This window comes from Pollachius pollachius (assembly GCF_949987615.1).
Source record: "Pollachius pollachius genome assembly, chromosome: 3".
Classification (NCBI taxonomy): Eukaryota; Metazoa; Chordata; class Actinopteri; order Gadiformes; family Gadidae; genus Pollachius; species Pollachius pollachius.
In genome coordinates this window covers 14,753,717-14,776,255 of record NC_136936.1, presented here as the reverse complement: position 1 = coordinate 14,776,255, position 22,539 = coordinate 14,753,717, and the positions used below count along the sequence as shown (strand labels likewise).

The following is a 22,539-nucleotide window of genomic DNA, read 5'->3' as shown; positions in this document are numbered from 1 at the left end:
GTGTCAGTTTGTAAACACATGTATACTAATCAATAGGAACTATTAGATACTATTTGGTTGTCCCTTGTGCACTGGCTGTAATCTGATGGAATTCCTTATATGTGCCGTAAATATGCAAAGGGATCAGCTATTTTTAAGTGTAAGCTACTTTAATGGGAAATGCAGTACATCACAAGTGGTAATAATAACGAAACAACTGCTGCCCAAGAATGTTCTAGTAAAGAACAGGTTACAATGGAATGCACATTTCATGAAAATCTGGTGATTGTGTGTGAGTCATCACTTACAAGACTGGTTGGCTTACTGTTGGGTTTCCAGGGCGTACTGATGCAAGTATTATATGTTCAGGGTTTCAAAGGTGTTCGGGGATTATTGCTCGGATGGTTGCTTCTGTGTTCGGGCCATTGCTAGGAGACTCCTTGAGTGCTCAATATTGTTGCCAGGAAGTTGTTATTTGGTTAGATAGTAGGGTTGCTCAGTCGTTGCTGGTTGCTTTGGCATTGGAATTGGGAATGTTATAAAGGTAGAGGTGTCTCATTTTGAAAATTACACAACAGCATTGTTAAACACCTGATCCTGATCGGTAAATAACATTCCAAAGTGTGCATAATTGATCAATCACAAAACACCTATGCCTTTGAAATAAAATACATTGCGATGGTAGGCAACTCTAGCCTTGTCCACATCATCACATTATTTTCTATTAACAGGACACCAGATCATGGTTTAATCTTAGAACGTAATTGACCAATCAAAATCAAGTATTTAACAATTCTGTGGTATAAGCAACAATCAGCCACAACCCTGGAATCACTATAAATTATATACAGACGTCAAGCAATATGTACTGTCTAAGTACTATGTACTCATACTTTCAGCAGAAAATACTCAATATGTTTTCACATCCATAAACATCCATATCACCTCCATACTCCCATATCTCTGTATGTTCCTACAGTAGACAATATAAATGAGGCACACAACACAAGTACATGAATTGAAACAAACTATCATGGGTAACAGCAATGTGAGCTAAAGAAATAGGAAAATACATACACCAATGCTGATGAATTAACACACAGTGCATCATTGTTCAAACAAACAATTCGGATTCCTGCTTTGGGATTATGACGTTTGAGAAAAGTCCACACACAGTGACGCACAAATGTGCACACACACACACACACATTTCACACATATGCACATGCATACATTGGCTTTCTGGATTCTGCTATTTTTTCTGCCCTCAGGAACATATCTTTCAACCCCAAAGCCAACCAGGGTCCTAAAAATGTTGTTTATGCAATTTCTGCTTCCTTCACAATGTAGTGGTAGCCCTCTTTGAAAAATTCATGAAAAATCCCAAAGACAATTTGTTTGCCTCACCTTCCATTTTTGGAAATTTGTATTGTAAAAATATGCGGGATTCATTCTCAGCCTTAGACTCAAAGCTCAGGGGAAAATAATTATAATAGATGAATATCTCTCCAACAGGCTAATAAATACAAAACATTAAGGCTGGCTTCATACTTGTGTATGCAGTAAAAGTGGATGCATCAAAGTGGCATTTGGCTTCACAGTGTTGCTATGGCTACATCCGTTGCATTGATATGTGACGTAATGAAATCTGTAATCTGAAAAACAATACACCTCAAGGATCATATAGGTGGTCTAATTTGAACCTTGATTTTGGCAGAAACGTTGGACAGATAGGTGTTCTGCAACATACAGGCTATGCATACTCTGCATAAGTGCTCAACCAAAAGAAGGAACTGTATGTTGCAATGTAAAGGTGTACATCTTTCCAGATAATGCAAGGCTTCCTCCTCAAGCCTTCTTCAGTGAGCAGTGGGTCACATTGGTTTCTCAGAACATCGGCAGGTTTTGACAAGCAGAGTTCCAATTCTCTGCAATGAACAGGGCAGAGGTTGAGGTCTTGGCCCAGCTAACCTAACTGTGCTCTGTCCCTGTGTCATTTTTGACACTCATCTTGTAATGCAAATAATAGAAAATCACTAGATGCCCATACCCTTTAAACTTTCTTCTGCTTGAAACATAACTGTGTTCAAGTGGAACTAGATCGACTTGCAACTTGCACAGAACAGCTTTTGGAGTTGATTGCCATTCAGGGAAATGTTATTTGGAGCTGTATGAGACAAATGTATCGGAACAATGTTATTGTTTTGTGAGTGTGTGGCTTATTGCTCTGATTAACTTTCTGTTAAAGAAAGTGGCCTACTGTCTGCCACAGCATTAGCAGTTCAGTGTGTTCAATGCACTTCATCCGGCTCAAAGGGTTTTGGTGTTAGGTGTTGCAGTGAAATGGGTAGCCTCCAAAGTGCGATTACAATGTTTGAGGCCAGGAATTTCAGGCCGTGGGGCATAACGCCATCTTAATGATGGGAGTTTTGTACATTTACATTTACATTTAGGGCATTTAGCAGGTGCTTTTAGCCAACGCGACTTGTAAGTACATTTGTCAGAAGAAGGTGAAGCAATATGTCGCTGTCGGTACAGTAAGGACGTTCATAGAACCAAGTGCAAAGCACTAACAATCGCTAAGTTAACCCATTCCCTGTATACAATAAAGATAACTTGGATAAGATGCTACACAACTAAGTACTATAACTAAGTATGACATACAGTGGTAAGAATACCTTTATGCACCCATGCAGAAGTTTACTAAAAATGGGAATAAAAAAATCATCTTTTGGAAATTGATGCCTTAATTAAATAAATGAGGAAAAATCAAACATTTTAGGCCACCAATTTTCTTTGTGAATGAATAATGTATTGTAAATAAATAAATGTTCTTCATTAAAATACAGGGGGCATAAGTATAGTAACCCCTATGTTAAATTCTCATATAGGCAGGCAGATCTTTATTTTTAAAGGCCATTTATTTCATGGATCCAGGATAGAATGCATCCTGATAAAGTCACCTAGGCCTTTGGAATTAAAATAGCCCCACATCATCACATACCCTTCACCGTACCTAGAGATTGGCATGGTTCTTTTCAGTTAGCCTAATAGCTGTTAGTTAGCCTAATGATTTCTCAATGCAAATCAAACCAGCTAAACCAAACTGAAATAAAACCATGCCAATCTGTAGGTATGATGAAGGGTATGTGATGATGTGGGCCTAGGTGACTTTATCCGGTTGCATAGTATCCTGGATCCAGGAAGTAAATGGCCTTTAAAAACAAATATCTGCCTGCCTCTATGGGAATTTAACATAGGGGTTCCTGTACTTGTGCACCCTGTATTTTAATGAGGAACATTTATTTATTTACGATACATTATTCATTCACAAAGAAAATTCGTGGCCTAAAAGGTTTGATTTTTCCTCATTTGTTTAATTAAGGCATTAAGATTGATTTCCAAGAAAATATTTTTTTATTCCTCTTTTTAGTCAACTTTAGCATGGGTGCATGAACTTATTCTTACCACTGTACAATAAGTGAATACATAAAGTGCCAGGACGTACAACATACAATAAGTAGGATGGGTGGGAGGGGGTGGCTATGCAGAGTCTAAGTGAACTCTGAACAGGTGAGTCTATTCGGAAGCTGGTGAGCGACTGCGGTCCTGACAACGGCAGGGAGCTCTTTCCACCACTGTGGTGCCAAAGAGTTGTGACTTTCATTAAACTTGCTATTACGCCGTTGTATTTCATTACGCCGTAAACATGTGCAGAGTAGGCCTATCTCAAAATGCCGTTTGAAAGCTAGGTTTGCCTTCAATTGAGCGTTTTCATAAATGAAATTAGCTCCTCCTCTTGATTATCGCAGCTCGTAATTATGCACCTTCATCACCCAATCAACTAACTAATTAACCAAAATCAGACCGCACTAGTCCATAAACTATCCCTTCATCGTTCGCTTGCAATTGCTATAAATAATCTATTCGGTCCAATTGCAAAAAGTAATCTCAAATGGGCAACCTCTGCGGTCTTCAATGTGCAAGAGCAACGTTAGACTCCTATCTGCGTTTTATTCATATTAGACTATAGATGTACGCCTAAATAACATGCATAAAATTCACATTGAACACATTCGGAGCAGGCGGAAATATGGATCAATGCGCTACTTTCTGAGAAAACGGAGACAAAACGTGGTGATGCTAGTGAAATCTGTTAGTGTAGGCTACTAGGCCTACTGAGTTGGACAAAAAAACCGATATAGGTCCACATAGTGTAGTGAAGTAATGCACAGAACGAGAGAAATACGCATAAACGGACTGGTCATTTGATTGTTATGAAAGCGCGCTATTGAACGTGTCAAGTAGCGCGCTTTCATAACAGTCTAATCAGTCCAAAACGCCTTTCTAGAGTTGAGGAAAAGCGGCGCAAAAAACTGTGTTTTAAGCGTCCGCGTTTTATACGCCGTAAAAAAAAAAGCCGTATTTAACATCCATTAATATCAACGCACATCTAAAATGAGGTGTCGTTTTGACCCTTTCGCCACACAATATTTACCCCGTGCTTGCGTGCGTTTGTATGTGTATAATACTGCTATTTAAAAAAAACTGGTGGCTCGGACCGACAGACGAGAGAGAGAGAGAGAGAGAGAGAGAGAGAGACGGGACCCGAGAATGATCTTTATGTGGATCAGATGTTCCTGTGACACAGTCCTCCTCCATACTGTACGCTGCTGCTGCCCGCTCGTCACTGGCTGAGCTGAACGAGCGACTCCAGGTCCGTGGGAGAGCGCACCTTTATGACTTAGTTTATAATGACGACGCTCTCTCGGATGAGTATGAAGTTCACCGTGGACTATATTTTGGGAGACACCAGCAACGGATTGACTTGGGTCCTTTAATTAAACCGCTATAGACCAGGATCCAGGGAACAGGGCTGGAATAGCAGACCCGTCGGGGCTCCATTCTTCCTCGTCATGTCGTCCCCATGCCTGGGATAACTTCCCCCTGGTCTGCAGGCGCTGGCTCTCTCACTTCGGCTTGGAGCCTCAAAGGAAACACATTGGCCGCACACGATATTTGGTAAGTAGCCTAATATTAGTAATAGTAAGGTATGAATTATCGATTGACTAAATGCTTTTTTTTTTTAGGGTTTAGGGTTATGCTTTTGTAGATCATTGATTTATATTTTATATAGCCTACCTGCAAAAAAAATAAGGTAAAATCGTTTATTGTAACTAAAGTAGACTATAGCCTGCTTTAGTAAAATAGACATCAGGTGGTTCCGTGGTCTCTTCTCCGGAGCAACTCTAAAAGTTTAATTTTCTCCTAATGCATTGTGAACACATGATGCTCTGGTTTCAGTTGTGTAACAATACAACTGGCGCTTAAAAGGAACATTGAACAACGTTGTTGGCCCGAATTGACGTCATAACCCTAACATTTATACATGGCTTGTTGTAACAGGCTGTAACCTGGCTGTATGAAGCCCACCTGTACTCTATTCACCTTGGCTATGTACTTAGCTTGAAATGTGTTCGATTTCTATTCGATGTAAATTTCATGTAGATGTGTCTCACTCAGAGATGTTGAATCGCTGCTCTCTCCATCAGAGTCTATTTTCGAGGGTCACAGTCCTCTGAAGGCAAACACGGAATCCCGTACGATCTATGTCTCAAAAGCATGCCTCTCGACACCTTCTTGTTCAAATGCCTACATTCTGTCTGGCAAAAGATGGATCTTCCAATAGCTTTGAGTTTAGACGTGTATTTGTTGATTATGATCACCGAGGTTCCTCCGGGAAAGACACGCGTTAGGGCAGCAGGTCTCAGAGCATCGCCGCTGAACAACCAATAAATTATGGTCTATATTTTTACGGGCTAAATCCATTTATGTTGCCACTGATACAATCATTTTCATACAAGGGTGACCCTATTGGTATGGCTTTGCTTAAACTCGTATTATGAGAGACTCAAACGAGGAGTCGATACGTTACGCGAGCCAAATGCGAGATTATTTCATTTATAATTCAATAAATCAATTGTTTTCCGTTTACTGCTTTACACTAGCACTTATCATGTAGCCGCATTGCTGACTCTTAAAATATACGTATTGGGCCTAGATGATAAAGTATGCAGATGACCCAAAAGCATTAACTGCCTATCATTATTGTCAATCAAGAATATGCACAACTTGTAAACTTCTGTCAACTTCAAGATATTTTTCTTCCTGTAAGGAGCTTGTTCGAGGATTGTTCATTGTGTGCTTATGTGTGTGTGTGTGTGTGTGTGTGTGTGTGTGTGTGTGTGTGTGTGTGTGTGTGTGTGTGTGTGTGTGTGTGTGTGTTTTCCAAAGTTCTTGTGGTTGCCTGTGAATGTAATATGAGCGAGTGGATCTCAAACACTCAAAGGGAATGATGGCAGTGACAAGGTGAAAGGAGGCAGATAACGCAGATGTAGTGGGAGGTAGTAGTTCAATGATTCAATGACATCAAAGTCTGCCTGTGAATACTGAAGTCTAAGTGCAGAGTGTTTATGTCAGGTAATAATAAGGCATATAGTGCATATTGTTTATTCTTATCTTGACATGGTGGATAGGCACCATCTTTAATATCTCTAGGGACCTGTCTCCACATTAAATAGAGGTAGATATTTTATACAATTGTTGGCATTATAAGAAAAAAACTCATAGAGGAATCATCAGTGATGACGATATATAAGATATGCGAGGTTGAAGTGTTTGAATCTTTCTTGCCAATTAGTAAACAGACAACCCGCAGTCTTTGCTATGCCTGCCTTCATGTGAGATCTGACACTAACCAATGGCTTTAAATCGTAAGCCTCAGATACAGCAATCTGATTTGAGTCTGAATGAACCTCCTTAATGTTGCACATTCCTTGTTTAATTATAGGTTTGCTCTGATGTTCAGAGAGGTAAGGACTTTCGCCTAAACACTTTGAGGAAAACAGTAAACATGCGTTTTCAGAAGAGGGGATGTTTTTGGTATGCGCTTAATAGGAGTGAATACTTGGTGGTGATCAGAGGTTACCTGGTACCATCCTGACAGCCAGAAAGTCAAGAACCCATATGATTATTTTGGGTCTTTGCCCTGGGACTGCCTCCACCAGCCTAGCCCATACACATTTGTAACAGTGGTGGAAAACTTAACCCGTCCCAAAATAAATTATTTTAGATGAAAAGCAGTGGGTTAGCCAGCAGTGATATGAGTTGATCATATTCAAAATCTGGACTTAAATGCACGAAATAAAAAATGTATGTAGGATACAATGTAAAAAGTGAAAAGTCATAGGCTACCTGTGTTGAGCATCCTTTTGTCTTTCCGCGGGTATACCATAACGAAGGAACGCTTTAGCATTCATCTGGAGTTGGGCAACAGGCAAAGCACTGTAGCATGCCTACTGCTTCCAGGTGTAAAGCAAATGTATTCATGGGTATACATTTTTTAACTTTTCTTAAATGTCCAACAGGGAATCATTTGGATGATAATAACAATCTGAATTTACTTTATCACCAACTACGTTTACCACTTACAAGGAATTTGACTTGGTGCATAAGAGGGCATAAGAATAATATAAAAATATAAAAAAATCAAAAATAGAAAGAAAGAAAGGAAATTAAATTAAAATAATATTCACTTGGGTAGCTGTCAGAGGAGAGATACAAGACCATTTATTATTATTAGGAACTAGTCTAGCCATTTTCTGAATAGTTTATGATGCACAGTGTTTCAATCTCCAAAATTGTTGAGAAAATAATGTTTGGTAAAAAGTTGCGAAAACCTACCTAACACTAACACACTAGCAAAGTTTCTACACTATGTAGTGAGGCATGATAACGTCTGGACAGGAATAACGGTCTGTGTTTGAATGTGCGTTTCCCCTCCTTTCTGCCGAAAACACACTTCAGTTGTTGTGCTAAGGATGAGAAGTGGGTCACATGCCTCAATTATCCATCACAGGACTGCATGCATCAAGACTCAGAAATTACATTACTGGTGAGACTGGAGCCAAGAAGAGCGCCTGCTATTTGTGGAGGATGGCGGTGGGAGCTGAACGGGGCCGTGCGGCGGAGAATGGAAGATCTAACGCCCCGAGTAGGGACACAGGCTCGTCCCCTTGCTCCAGCCTTAAGGTAGGACATGAAACGTTGCAAATGATGAAAGCCCACTTTGTATGTGTGTGTGTGTGTGTGTGTGTGTACATGTAACCCCTGTTTTACAGACACCAAGCAAGGTTTAAACCATTGGGAAGGTTTGAGGGTTGTGAAGTTGGTTGGCTTTGTTTTTGTCTAGAGCGTTGTTGCCATACAATGTTTGTACCTCATTGGTTACAATCAGAGACCTACATAAATGGCACATTGGGCTTGCCCTCTAAATTTACTGCCAAAGCTCTGTTTGTTCAAGGAGTTTTAGGAGTTTGCCCAGTTATCTCTTTCTGTGGGAAATAGAAGACACTGTATAACAGGCAGGGTCAACTAATCAGAGCTTTAGGGGCAGACCTGTCCACCGGAGTTCAGCGGAACAGGTGACAGTCCAAGGTTTTCTTAAATACATCAACACTTGTCTCTATCTTTTGGGGCATCCGTGGCATACTGGTTAAGAAGGGTGGCCTAACCGGAGGGTGGCCAGTTCGAATCCCGAGCCTCCACGGATGAGGTGCCCTTGAGCAAGGCACCTGAAACCCCCACCTGCTCCCCGGGCGCTGCACCGCGGCAGCCCACTGCTCCAGGAGTGCCGGTGTGCCCCCATGTGTGTGGACCTCCACCGGCTAACCGGATGGATAAATAAAGGATAACTTAACTTAATTCATCACAAATCCAGCCATTCAAGAAAGTTGAATGTTAAGAAAACGTTTCCCATGCATTTGACATAGTAATCAGAACAGAGAGGTTGTTGTGATACCACCCCCATGTGAGTAGAGCAGCATGATTGCGCTCTGTTGGAATATCAATAGCTCTCTTTGCTCTTTGCATAGTGTATACATATTTACCAATGGCTGTGAGTAAGATTTGCTTTTTGGCTAATGAAGAGATGTAATATTTGCATATGTATTTATGCATATGTTCTTTTCTCATTTTCTTTTTCATTCTTTCTTTCTTTAATTAATTAATCTCTCTCTCACTCCCTCTCTCTCTCTCCCTCTCTCTCTCTCCCTTTTTCTGTCCCTCTCTATCCTTCTATCTCTCTTTGTATCCCTCTATCTTTCTTTCTATCCCTCTATCCCTCCCCCCCTCTCTCTGTTACCTGCAGATGTTTCTGGGGGCCTTGTCCTTCGCCTACTTCTCCAAGTCTCTGTCGGGGAGCTACATGAAGAGCACAATAACCCAGTTGGAGAGACGCTTTGACATACCCAGCTACCTGATCGGCGTCATCGACGGGAGCTTTGAGGTCGGTGAGTAAGCCCGCGGCCCACCCCTCGCCACTGTTCTCCAGGGCTCTGCTTGTGGCCCCCGTGTCACGGGCGCGCCCCCCAGTGGCGTCCTGTATTGCGTAACACAGCTGAGTTATTCAAGGTAGTTAATATAAAGGCTTCCAGGAACACAAGGGAGACGGAAGTGTGTGTGTGTGTGTGTGTGTGTGTGTGTGTGTGTGTGTGTGTGTGTGTGTGTGTGTGTGTGTGTGAGAGAGAAGGAGAGAAAGAAGGAGATGCTACATTTTTGTGAACGATGTGTAGGCGGTGGTTGTTTTCATGAGATATTTCCCCTAACTCTCTTGCTAATGTTGGCTGATAAATTGACATGATCCTGTTCCAGTGAATAAGCTGTTAGTGTGCCAGTCCTTAAGGCTGTGTTGAATGGATTTGTTGTTGCATCAAAGTGTGAGAGTCTGTCCTAGAGAGTTGATGATATACCACTGCTGACGTTCCCTATCAGCACATCTTAACATCGACTTGACATGAGCATAGCATCATAACACAGAATAAGAGGTACTTTACTGAGCCCCGGAGGGAAATTGGGTCACGGTACAGTTAATCACGACTTGCCATGGAGATTGTATAAATGAATTTATGCTATACATATATTTCTCAGAAAACTTGCTTGAGACAAATAAATGCATCACGCCTAGTTTGGGAGCCGAAATGACAACCCAAGCAGATGAATGTAAACACAACGACATACAGCTTTTTATCAACGTCATTAATACACTTTTTTGCTGTTGATGTTTGTGACTTAGCCTTCCACTAAGACTGAGGAGCTGAAAAAAACATGAAGAATGAGTACTGTGTTATTGACTCTATTCCACAGGAAGCAATAGCTCCCCTTGAGTCAGGCTTGACACGCTGCATCTATCTTCCATTATGTAGGCATTGCTAAAATAACATAAGCCCCAAAAGGAAATCCATACCAATTCGCCTAGTGTTTGGCTTCACTTGTATTGCAGAACTATAGTATGTAATCCTCTCCTCTGTGCTAATAATGGTTTAGGCTGCCTTATAGATTTATCCCGACCCTAACAGCAGTAGGCCTAATAATGCAACCTTTTCTGTAACCTTTTGTTACTGGAAGGCAGCTGATCCATTTGTGTTTATCTGAGGAGGTGATCAGTAGAGAACACATGGAATGCTAATTAGGTTAATGTATGTTGTCTCCGGAGACCATGCATTCACATTACCTTACCTTTGCTCAGAGAGTTAGGCAGTATTGTGTCTTCTTGAGCAAAATGTGACTTTTACAGCTTGAACACATTACAGTAGTGAACACCTTCTGGGGTCTCTCTCTCTTTCTCCCTCTCCCCCCCTCTCTCTCTCTCTGTGTTTCTCTGTCTCTGTATCTGTGTGTATGTGTGTGTGGCTCTCAAATTTAAACTCCATCTTGTTCTCTCACCTTGCATGGATACTTTGGCTCTTCGTGGTCTAGGCAACAGGCTGTTTCCATACGACGGTTTCCATGGTAACAGAACATGTTGGAGGGAAGCATAAAGAAGGAGAAGTGTGTGTTGGGGGGGATAAAAGAGATGAAAGCGGCGAAAGGAAAGGAGCAGATTGCTTGTGGAGGTTGCTAATCTCTAAGGTCACGCATCAGTGAGAACAGCAGGGTCAATAAATAATGATAAACCTCTTTGATGTGTAAATGTATACTCTCTCTTCCTTATTATTTCACTGGCTTTTTCCTTTTTCCTTCCTTTCTGTCTTCCATCTTTCTTTCTATCTGTATCCTTTCTTTCATGTTGTCGCAGCTTTGTGTAGAATTCCTCGGTTCATTCTCTGTCTCTGTCCCTAAATCAACTTCCATCCTGAATAACTTTTTTGTCTATACTAATTTGTTGCACTAATTGGTTTCTGCAATTCCAGAGAACACCAACAGTTACTGATCTCCTAGTTGGTTCCATTGCCATATATGGGCATTTAGTTAGTGTAAGATCCAGGAATGAGTTCATTGTTATATTTGAAATATTATAAGGTTTGTCATGGTTTATGTTTGTGATATTGTTATAAGTTTGGGTTTGTTATGCACATTTTTTGTGATTGCGGTGTGCTTGAGAGCTGGGATCCGTGGATATGGGTGGTAATACTCAATTACTATTAAGCACCTGTTTAACCCATTCACGTGTTGGCCTGTATGTAGAAACAGAGGGTGAAAGGGTCGCCATACTTTTTGTTGACCGCAACGGTATTTGATCGCAACATGCTTTTGATCGCAACATTTGATCGCTGTAATTACTTTGATTTGATTAGACTTTGTGCATATTCTAAGAAGTAGATACTATTCAGTAAGAAATGTTAGTGCAACATATTCTTCCGGGTTCTCAGCGAGTCTTTTTTGGTAGTGTGTCAAACAAGGAAGCAAGCCCAACCTCATCTTCTCATCCCCTTTTAGTTTGTTCCACGTAGTCGCTACAGTTAGTCTTCTTTGCCGTATTTGGTTTGCTGTCTCCTCAGTCTTCCTTTAGTGCTTTTTTTGTGAATATATTTTAATGTTGTTTGCTTTTGAAATACTGTCTACTCAATCAAGTGATTGTCATCCACAAGTGATTTACATTAACATGAGCTAATCCTCAACTGCACAAATGCAGGCAACCTAAATAAACACTTTAAGATGCCTTACAGGAACTACATAGTCCCACACACAGAAACCAACTAGTATTTTCTAGGGTTTAGGGTTAACTAGGGTTAACCAAGTGTGAAACTAGGGTTTCACACTTGGTCTGACATTTTGTCAATTTAACTCATTTGTGCCGGCTGCTGCGCGGCGCAACATTGTATCTAGTAGATACAATGTTGCGCCGCGCAGCAGCCGGCACAAATGGGTTAATAGCACACTCTCCAACCATGGTTCATGTGAAGTTGTTACGGCAGTATATTTTCAAGGTTTGAGGCTATATTAAACCTTCTTAAATATATATATTTTTCATTCTCACTTCCAATTCGCTAGTGCCTACCTCACAATAGAAATGTGTATACATTGTCATGCATAATTATTTCACACATTTCACAACACTGCATTTGAATGGCTCGTAATGGAATCATAGATTCACACAAAAAACAAACGTTCATTAAATATCAACGAATGTTTTTTTCTTGGATTTCTTTGCGTGTGTCCACGCAAGCCGACAATCAATCGCATTTCATCTGTCATGCTCTTCCTTCAAAGGGAACCTGTTGGTGATTGCGTTTGTCAGCTACTTTGGGGCAAAGCTCCACCGGCCAAAGATCATCGCCATTGGCTGTCTGCTGATGTCTATTGGCACCTTCATCATTGCCCTGCCTCACTTCATCATCGGCCGGTGAGTAAGGAGACAGGCAGACACCGCTTCCCAGACTCAGATGCGATACCCTTATTCTGTTGACACACTTCAACTGAGAAAGGTCCCTCAGGGCATGTTTTCAGTTTGTTTTGTGATTTGATATGTTTTGACTTATGTGTTTACATTCGTTCTATGAATGTGGGCATGAAGGCTAAATATCGGTTCATGCGAATATCTGAATCTGCTGAACCACCTAACAAGGCCGTGCTAACTTTGTGTGTGAAGCTATGAGTTTGAAACATCGGTGCGCTGGGAGATCAACTCCACCGACAGCCCGGCTCCCTGCCCAAAAAATTCAGCCGCCATCGTGGCCCAAGGCAGCGTCCTGCCCGGCATGCCCAACACAAGTACGTTCATATGTACACACACTAACACACACACACACACACACACACACACACACACACAGACACACACACACACACACACACACACACACACACACACACACACACACACACACACACACACACACACTCATATACACATATACACCCGTGCACACACACGCACTCACACAAACATATGAGGTGTTTTAAGATCAATGGCTAAATGTACTGCGTTCCTCTGTTAGTACCAGAATGTGAAGGAGAATCCAACATGTCCATGTGGATCTACGTGCTACTGGGAAACGTTCTGCGTGGGATAGGAGAGACTCCTGTCCAGCCTCTAGGGATCTCTTACATAGACGACTTTGCCAGCCAGGAGAACGCTGCTCTGTATGTCGGTAAGAGAGGCAGAAACACGTGCTACTTGTAACAGTATATATTTTTATATAAATATTACATTTTCTTCTGGTGTTGTTGTTCGGGTCACTTGGTTAGTTCAGACTTGTTGACGTGATGATTGCTCTGGGGGTGTTGAAAGTATTGATTTCGCCGGTGTTGTATCGGGTGTTGTATTTGTGTGAGGAGCTCAAGCATGGATCAACCTTTGATGGATGTAATGTACAAAAATAGGATACAATTCCATTAAGATGTTACACATTTGGCTGCCTTTTATCCAGTCCACGGTGAAATAAGAGAACTGTAGTCTGTAGTCGGTCGATTTGTTCGGACTGGGATGGACGATCTAGTGCAGCTGCTAGACTGCATCTTGTAATCTGTATGGTGGATGGATTATAATTAATTATGCAAAAAGGTCTGACCTACATGTTTGCCTGTTGGGGAAATGGCCATTTAATACATAACTTTGTTGATATGTATGTGTTCATTAACTGTATAATCTCACTTTATAAATGAATACTGTGGTGGAGATTCACCTAAAGTGATTTTACATCACCATGCAGCATCGTCTTTCTTCATGTATTTCTTAATTCATTTGTGTTCTTTGTTGTGTTATGGATACACCAGGCTGTGTGCAAACCATCTCGGTCGTGGGCCCCGTGTTTGGTTACCTGTTGGGGTCCATGTGTGCCAAAATCTATGTGGACATTGGATTTGTAAACATGGGTGAGTGCCTACACAGATACTTCTACCTTACCTTTGGCTTGCAAGAAAGCTTTTCAGGAAATTTCCAAAAGGGTTATCTCGCATGATATTTCGCGAAGCGATATCCAAGATATAAAATGGCTAGCATACATGATGCTAGATTTGACCTTCATTTGTTTGGCCGCTAAGATAACGAAATGTAATGGTTAGGGTATTCGACTCCCCAATGAAAGTAACTGGGTTTGATCCCCCACTGCCTACCTGTCAGTATCATTGAGCAGGCCACCTAACCCCTAACTGCTCATTAACCACATGTATCTGAATTCAATGGAAGTCGCTTCCGATTAAAGCATCTGCTAAATAACTAAATATGGAAAAAAATTGCTTCCATATCGTGGCACACCGGTGGCTCATCGGGTAGAGCGTGTGCCAGGTGGTTCGAATCCTGCCTGTGGTCCTTTGCTGCATGTCCTCCCCTCTATCTCCCGCACCTTCCTATCCATCTCACTCTATAATAAAAGCACAAGAGAATTGCAAAAAATAAATCACCCAAAAAAAAAAAAATGCTCCCCTTTCAATGCAGAAAACAGTGTACATATTCACAAAGCGCCGCCCCTGTCCCTATCCAGAGACCATCTCCATCGGGCCCTCCGACTCCCGCTGGGTGGGGGCCTGGTGGCTGGGCTACCTCATAGCCGGGGTTCTGACCCTGCTGTCGGCCATCCCCTTCTGGTTCCTGCCCCGCTCCCTGCCCATCGGGCAGAAGGGCGCAGCGCGGTGCACCCCGGAGCAGACCAGCTTCATCAAAGACTCCCCCCTGCTGGAGCACAAGTACCCCGCAGACGAGCCCACGGGGTTCCTGGAGATGGCCAGAGGTACAGAGGTTTTAGAACATTTTGTACTGTATTTTATTTATTTTTTTATTTTTTTATTATTGTAATAATACTATGGTGGCGCTATAGCAATTGTCTGAAAAAGCTAACATTTAAACAAGCGTGTCTCCTCACCCCTTTGAGGTGTGTCTCCTCGTGATGAGTATTGTTGCGTCTAGAACAGTTTTCTGACAGCAGATACATTTCCCTCTGTAATGCCAGTGTAATGCCAGTGTCCTCCTAGGACGGTGGATTGCAATGTACTTATGGTAACCTTACATTTAAGACATTTTATTTTGAAATGCGAGGCATTAGTAGTAGATGTTTAGCATGTTTAACTGCTGCCATTTATACCTTTGTTTTATAGAAAGCTCTCCAGTATAGCAGTCGGGTATAAAGTTCACAATACAATTATTTTATTAAAAACAATGAAAAACGAAATAAATTATAAATAATAAATATCAATAATAATCCAACTTATAATATAAAATATTAACAATACACTCATTATAGTTTTAGAGTCCTTGAGATCTGAGGCCTGCAGTGTGTTTCTAACAGCGGCGTTCCCCCTGCAGATTTCATCCCGACCCTGCGGATCTTGCTGGGAAACCCCATTTACCTGATCTACCTGTGTGTTACCGTCATCCAGCTCAACTCCCTCATCGGCATGGTGACCTACAAGCCCAAGTACATCGAGCAGCACTTCGGGCAGTCAGCCTCCAAGGCCAACTTCCTCATGGGTAGGTTGTTAAACCCGTAGTATTTTATTTACACTTTTCTAAGTACTTTATTATTTGTAGTTATTAGTTAATTACGGCATTCAGCTGTTATTTCTGTATGGCAGACCTCTTCTTTGAATAACAGGCCGTTGCTATGAACACTATTCCCAATCTGACAATTTCCTCTGGCGGAGGCAATAAAATAATTGTAAATCAATGCAACAATTTTTTGTTATATATCATATAGTAAGTAGTTGGGATAATGTACAGCAGAGTCAGGGCATCTCCCTGGGTATCTCCCTGGGTATCTCCCTTGCTATCTCCCTGGTATTAACCTCAGTATTAACCAGAGTATTAACCAGAGTATTACCCTGGGTATTTACCTGGGTAATTACCTGAGTATTAACTTGGGTAGTTACCTGAGTATTAACCTGGGCATTAACCTGAGTATTAACCTGGGTATTTACCTGGGTATTTCCCTAGTTATTAACCTGAGTACTAACCCGGGCCGTGTTGGCTCCGCTGTGTGACCTGCAGGCGTGGTCAACATCCCGGCGGTGGCGCTGGGCATGTTCTCCGGGGGGCTGTGCATGAAGAAGCTGAAGCTAAGCCTGATGGGCGCGGCCAAATTTGCCTTCGGCACCTCTCTGATTGGCTACTTCCTCTCTTTGTTCTTCTTCGCCATGAGCTGCGAGAACGCCAGGGTGGCCGGTGTGACGGTGCCGTACGACGGGTGAGATGAAACGGGGGAGACACATGCCACACATCATGTGCACACATAGAGATCATAACGTCATAACTGTGTCTATAAATCTCCGCTCTTCCTTCTCCGTCTCTCTCTGCTCTCAGGATGGACAGGCTGCCCTTCGATAAGCCCTCAGCGTTCACAGCGTGCAACTCAGACTGCGTGTGTTCGGCCAACGACTGGGACCCGGTGTGTGGGGAGGACGGCATCACATATGTGTCCCCCTGTCTGGCAGGCTGCACCCGCTCCGATGGCTCTGGGAGCAACACTGTAAGCAGTACCTCCCAGGCTTTCCTCTGCGGAGCTGTAGCTTTAAGGACCGCTGAGGTTCTCTGTCTTGTCGGACGTCGGTCTTGTGTCATTTTGCCGAAATTACAAGCCTCTTTTGTGTGTTTACTTGTTTTGGAGCACCAATGATCAATTATTATATGTTATTGATATCATAATCATCATTGAAGATATTTATTTGTAATCTATGAAATACATCAACGTCATACTTTGTGTCGACATCCTCAAAAATATATTCAGTCTAATAAGGAGATAACGCGATTACCTTTAAAGCCACAGACTCCAGAACAGCGAAATAAGTCCCAGAGCCCTCCTCTTGAAAAAAAAGAGGGCTTGTAAAAAAAGCTAGAAGCAGAGGATTTGAACCAACAAACATGGATGCCTTTGGATGTTTCTCTGGAGTTGTCCTTGTATTTCACAAAATAATGTCATCTGTTTTCTGTAATTTCTGTCTCATTAAGCCTTTTGTCGCCCATAGAATCTGATGTAATTGTCTGGCACCTAAGGCTATCAATCAATACAAATCCAAACAATGTCTTTGAGCAGTAGAACATAAATGTTTCTCAGCTGCTAAATTTCCTCAATCAAGCAAGATGACCTTAGCCTCATTTGATCTATTATCTCTACTTCTATCGCTTCATCATCCATTGTCTCATCTATCTTGTACATTCGTATGTTATTCACATCAAATTCCAGCTCAGGTTTAATCCTTCAATGGAGTTCTCAGATGTAGCTCAGCCCAGCTTCCTTTACATACGACTATCAATAAGTTATGTGGTCTTTTTCTTTGAACACTAATGAGGAACGGAGCTGATGCATAACAAAGCTTCTGGAGACAGTATTGTGACGCTCCAGAAACAGGGAAATACGTACCAAAATTATGTTAAACACATATAGTAAATGCATTAAATAATAGGGTAAATCAATAGCAATAGTAAATTCGCAGTTGATCCAAACATAAATTTTTGAATTATTCTACACAATTACTATGCATTAAGGGGAATTATGGACCTTGATATATTACAAATATATCAGGGTCCACACCCTAGGGAGACTGACGATGTATGAATTTAAGCAGGTATGTTAATATACGTGTGTGTGTGTGTGTGTGTGTGTGTGTGTGTGTGTGTGTGTGTGTGTGTGTGTGTGTGTGTGTGTGTGTGTGTGTGTGTGTGTGTGTGTGTGTGTGTGTGTGTGTGTGTGTGTGTACGCGCGCCCCTTAGGTCTTCGCTCAGTGCAGCTGCGTTGGTTCTGCTGGTAACCTAACAGCCAGGACGGGCCAGTGCCTCGACAGAGAGGACTGTGACCGGATGTTCCCGTACTTCCTGGCTCTGTCCGTCATCACCTCCTTCATCATATCTCTGGGTGGGACCCCCGGTTACATGCTGCTCATAAGGTCAGATATAAGTTAAATACATAATGTATAATGTCAGAAACTAGCTATATATATGATACATAATGTCAGACAGTAGTTATATAATATATAATGTCAGATCTGAGTCGTATATGTATGGTTAGTATTGTTGGGAAGCAAGCTAAAGATCAGGTCCTACAGTGAATTCCAGGCACCTAGAGCTATTTGGGTGATGTTAATTCGATGGGCCGTGCTCCCATCTCGCTAATCTTGAAGCAGAGCTAACAGAGTGTGGACAGGAGCTAGCTGAGGTTGCTTTTTTGTCACTTGACATCCAGAGAATGACTTGGTTTAGGCGAAGGTCGCCTGGAAGAGAGAACCAAAGGCTGTGACCTGACATTCAAGAAAGGAGAAGAAAGAGAGAGAAGATCGATCCCGGCTATGACTGCAGCATGCTCACAGAGATGGGCATTGTTCTTAGGCGCCCAGGACCACATGATATGGTACAAAGGAACAACACAGCATGGAAATGCTGTTGAACTCTCACCACTGCCATGTGAGCCAAAGGAAAACTCCACATCTGAGGATCTGGCTGAGACGTTCCCCCCTGACCGAGAAGGAGAACTTGCCTGGCATCAGTACACAAAACAATCAAGAGACTGGTCGAGAAAAAAACGATGGTGCAGGCTGGCATGCTACCTAAAAACACAGCCGGAGTTACTTTGGTCTACCTGAGAAACTATATGTGTCATGGGAGCATCATGTGGGCCACCAGGGTTGTAGGGCCGCCCACGCTGTTCTCTGAAGTACTTGAAGCACCCCATGAGGGACACATAGGTGTAGTGAGCTAGAAGCTGCATATGGTGGCCAGGTATTGATCACCAGACAGAGGATTCAACGTAGACTATGCAGTGCCTTTTCTGGATTGAATGTTCCACTTCGTGATTGATGCGTATTCAAAGTGGCTAGAGGTCTTCATAGTGAAAAATGCCACATCAACAAAAACTGTTGAAGTCCTCCAGATGGTGTTTGCAAGTACAGATTTAGGCAAATTGGCATCAAGCATAGCACCTCTGCGCCTACCCATCCTGCCAAAGGGGCTTGAGGAGCGGTTGATCCAGTCGTTTAAGCAGTCCATGAAAACCATTTAAACTGCTTAGTGGTTGCTGCAATACAAAATGGCAAAGCTCCTACATCCTTATCGAAATGCTCACCCTTCTACAACAGGCCAAGCTCCAGCTGATTTATTAATGGGAAGGCAACTGAGGTCACATCAAAGCAGGAACACGCCATGTCAGAACCTTTGCAGTTGGACAACAAGTGCTGGCAAGAGATAATCGTCAGTCCAAGCAGCAGCATATGGCAGCGTGGGGAACTTGTGTCCAGAACAGAGCCTCTGAGACTGTGAGGTTTGGCCAGGATCTCATGTCCAAGCTCATCATCTCATGCTGAGCCATTTTTTGTCTCACACAGTTCATAATACAACAACAATACAGGGGATGCCATTCCCGGCCCGAACACCACGGTTGAAAAAATGTGGAAATATATATGGAATTTGACCCATATCATATCATCATATTATTTTGACTTGGCCAGATATATCAAACTAGTTGTATAGGTGATGATCAGTGAACTGGGTTAGAGGGACTGTAGAAACGTAGGAAGCCGTTTGATGACGTGATCTCGCTGATTAACCAGGAAAAACCTTTTGGCAGATCAATGCATCTTTTATGAATAAATGTGTATTCTCTGCCTCTCTCATTCAGTCATGCATCTGCATTGAAGACATGTGTGCTGCACACACGCACACACACAAACACACACACACACACACACACACACACACACACACACACACAGACACACACACACACTTTTCCCCCTTCATTTATGGAAACTGATAATCTATGTTAATATGATAATATCAGGCTATACATAAAGGTCATTAAAAGAACAGTTATGCTCATTGACTAGAGCTACGCATGTGGATATCCCCCAAGCTCTTTGACTTGTCCATGAAATTGTTCCATAACTCAATGGCAATTAAAGTGAAATGTCAGAGATATCTGGTGAGAAAGCCATGCAAAAGTAGAGCCATTGTAGATGAGTTACTATTCAGCCTCTGTATGTTGGGTCTGTCTCAACAGGCCTCATGACTCCACAGCCTATAGGGCACACAGAACACATGACACTGAATTAACAAGCCTCACATTCTCCTGTCAGCCCTGTGCATGTGTCCTGCTGCTTTTAAAAGAAGAAATGCATCGTCAAGAGATGGAAATGCTTGGAAATGCTCTAATCATTTCAACCTGACCTGAAGAAATGTGTTTATTTGTGGTTTATACTTCAGATTCTTTTTTGTAATACAAGGTTATCGTTATGAGCAGAGATCAAGTTAACATGTTATTTAACTGGCCTATATTGCATATTTGTTAATTTCCATATTTAATAAGCATTTTGTCATGCAGGTGCATTGAACCACAGCTCAAGTCTTTAGCCTTGGGTTTCCATGCCCTGGCCACAAGAACCCTAGGTAAGTTGGAACATTGAAATCACCTTTCTACTCTCATTTATAGATGTATTTCTTACATTTACTGATGTTTTGTTAAACTATATGCAGATTATCACACACTAAAGCCAAACTCAAACCAATGTGTGGGCAACAGGATATGCATAGCAATTTGATAATGCTGTTATAACTCCTTTAGGTCAACAATAGGTGGCACTATTTTGCCATGAATTGTAAATAAACGTATAACCGCCTGGATCAATGCAGCCACCCAGAGTGTTTAAATTTGATCCCCTAACAGCCGGCATCCCAGCCCCCATCTACTTCGGGGCCATCATTGACACGACGTGTCTGAAGTGGGGCCAGAAGAGGTGTGGTGGAATTGGGGCCTGCAGGATCTACAACACTGCTGCCTACAGGTACACCCCTCTTCTGATTGGATGTATTAGTTAACCTGATCAATACACATGTTCAGTGCACTTGGTACTGATACAGATAGGTTTCAAATATTTTCCTTATTAATTTATGGAAGACCAACTGTACAAGCTGTACTTGTGTTGTGTACATGGTGAATTCAATGATGATTTTGTTCACGTAACATTTGTAGTGACTAGTATATATATAGTGGGACAATATATTTTCTATAATCCAAACTAATGTTAAGACCGGACAGAATATGATATAAGGTATTGTGTAAGTGTTCCGTTAAGTGTAATAAGGTCTTGGTTAAATTTCTTTGCTAAAGGCTATACAAAGTTGACAATGAGGTTTCTGCCCTCATCATATCAAGTTTCACCAACTAGCTTAAATAATGAATAAATAAAACTTTCATTGTCAAGTCTTTCATAGACATTTCTTTCAATGTCTTCTGAAGTGAAAGCAATACATTCACCCATGAGACCACCAGAAGCATATCCTCAGCTGTGTGTTGTACCTTCCCTCTGCGTGTCCAATGGTAAATGGTAAATGGACTGCATTTATATTGCACTTTTATCCCAAGCGCTTTGCAACATTGCCTAATATTCCCCCATTCATGCACATATTCACACACCGACAGCGGTGTCAGCCATGCAAGGTGACAGCCAGCTGGTCGGGAGCAGTCAGGGTGAGTCTTGCTCAGGGACACCTCAACACTCACAGCTAGGAGGAGCCGGGGATCCACTGAGCAACCTTGCGGTTGCCAGCCAACCCACTTTACCTCCCGAGCTACTGCCGCCCATCTGTGACCCCCCCCACCTGCAGGACGGCCTACCTGGGCCTGACGCTGAGCCTGCGCTCCGTCTCCTTCCTGGTGTGCATCCCGGGGTTCCTCCTGCTCCGGCAGCAGGTGAGGAGGGAGCAGAGGAACGCCGTCCGAGGGTTGCTGACCAACGGTGGAGCGGAGATGGAGGCACTGGGGAAGGACGAGACGGCAGACCGCGAGGCGGCGGTGGTCCCTGAGATGGCGTCGGTCCGTGAGCCGGTGGTCCGTGACACGGAGGGGTCGCAGCCAACGGCCGAGCACCACAGCGGGGACCGGGAGACGCGTCTGTGACGTCTCACACCATACTGACGCCACTTATGCATACGCTACCTATCACTCTCTTTCCCTCTCTCTGACACACACACTCACACACACACACACAGACACACACACACAGACACACACACGCACACACACACACACACACACAGATGCACGCGCACACACGCACGCACACACATGTACATATACAACTGTTATCATACAAAAACAACGTGCAGGGAATCCCAGTCTGTGACTGATCATCTCCTAAGAACAGACTACTACAGGGGCCACCCCATGGATCGCTGCACCTACAGTAGGTTTTGAGAAACCGAGGGTTATATTTATGTTTTTTTTATATGGCTCAACTATATGTCAGTGCCGTTCTTGTTGGGTTTATTTTTCTCTTTATAACTGAAATGTATTACCATTTCCC

The 22,539-nt window shown here is 42.5% G+C and overlaps 1 protein-coding gene across 1 annotated transcript; it reads left to right on the top strand.

The window, feature by feature from the left end:
* Window positions 1-7,974: 7,974 nt before the first annotated feature.
* On the top strand, window positions 7,975-22,133 carry slco1c1 (solute carrier organic anion transporter family, member 1C1; the record flags this gene model as incomplete). The annotated part of the gene is made up of 14 exons (XM_079731760.1): window positions 7,975-8,070; window positions 9,188-9,329; window positions 12,529-12,661; window positions 12,908-13,029; window positions 13,263-13,409; window positions 14,035-14,133; window positions 14,742-14,987; window positions 15,560-15,724; window positions 16,241-16,436; window positions 16,553-16,718; window positions 17,960-18,132; window positions 20,559-20,623; window positions 20,901-21,018; window positions 21,842-22,133. The coding sequence occupies 14 exons, from the start codon at window positions 7,975-7,977 to the stop codon at window positions 22,131-22,133; spliced, it is 2,160 nt and encodes a 719-aa protein (XP_079587886.1).
* Window positions 22,134-22,539: the final 406 nt, after the last annotated feature.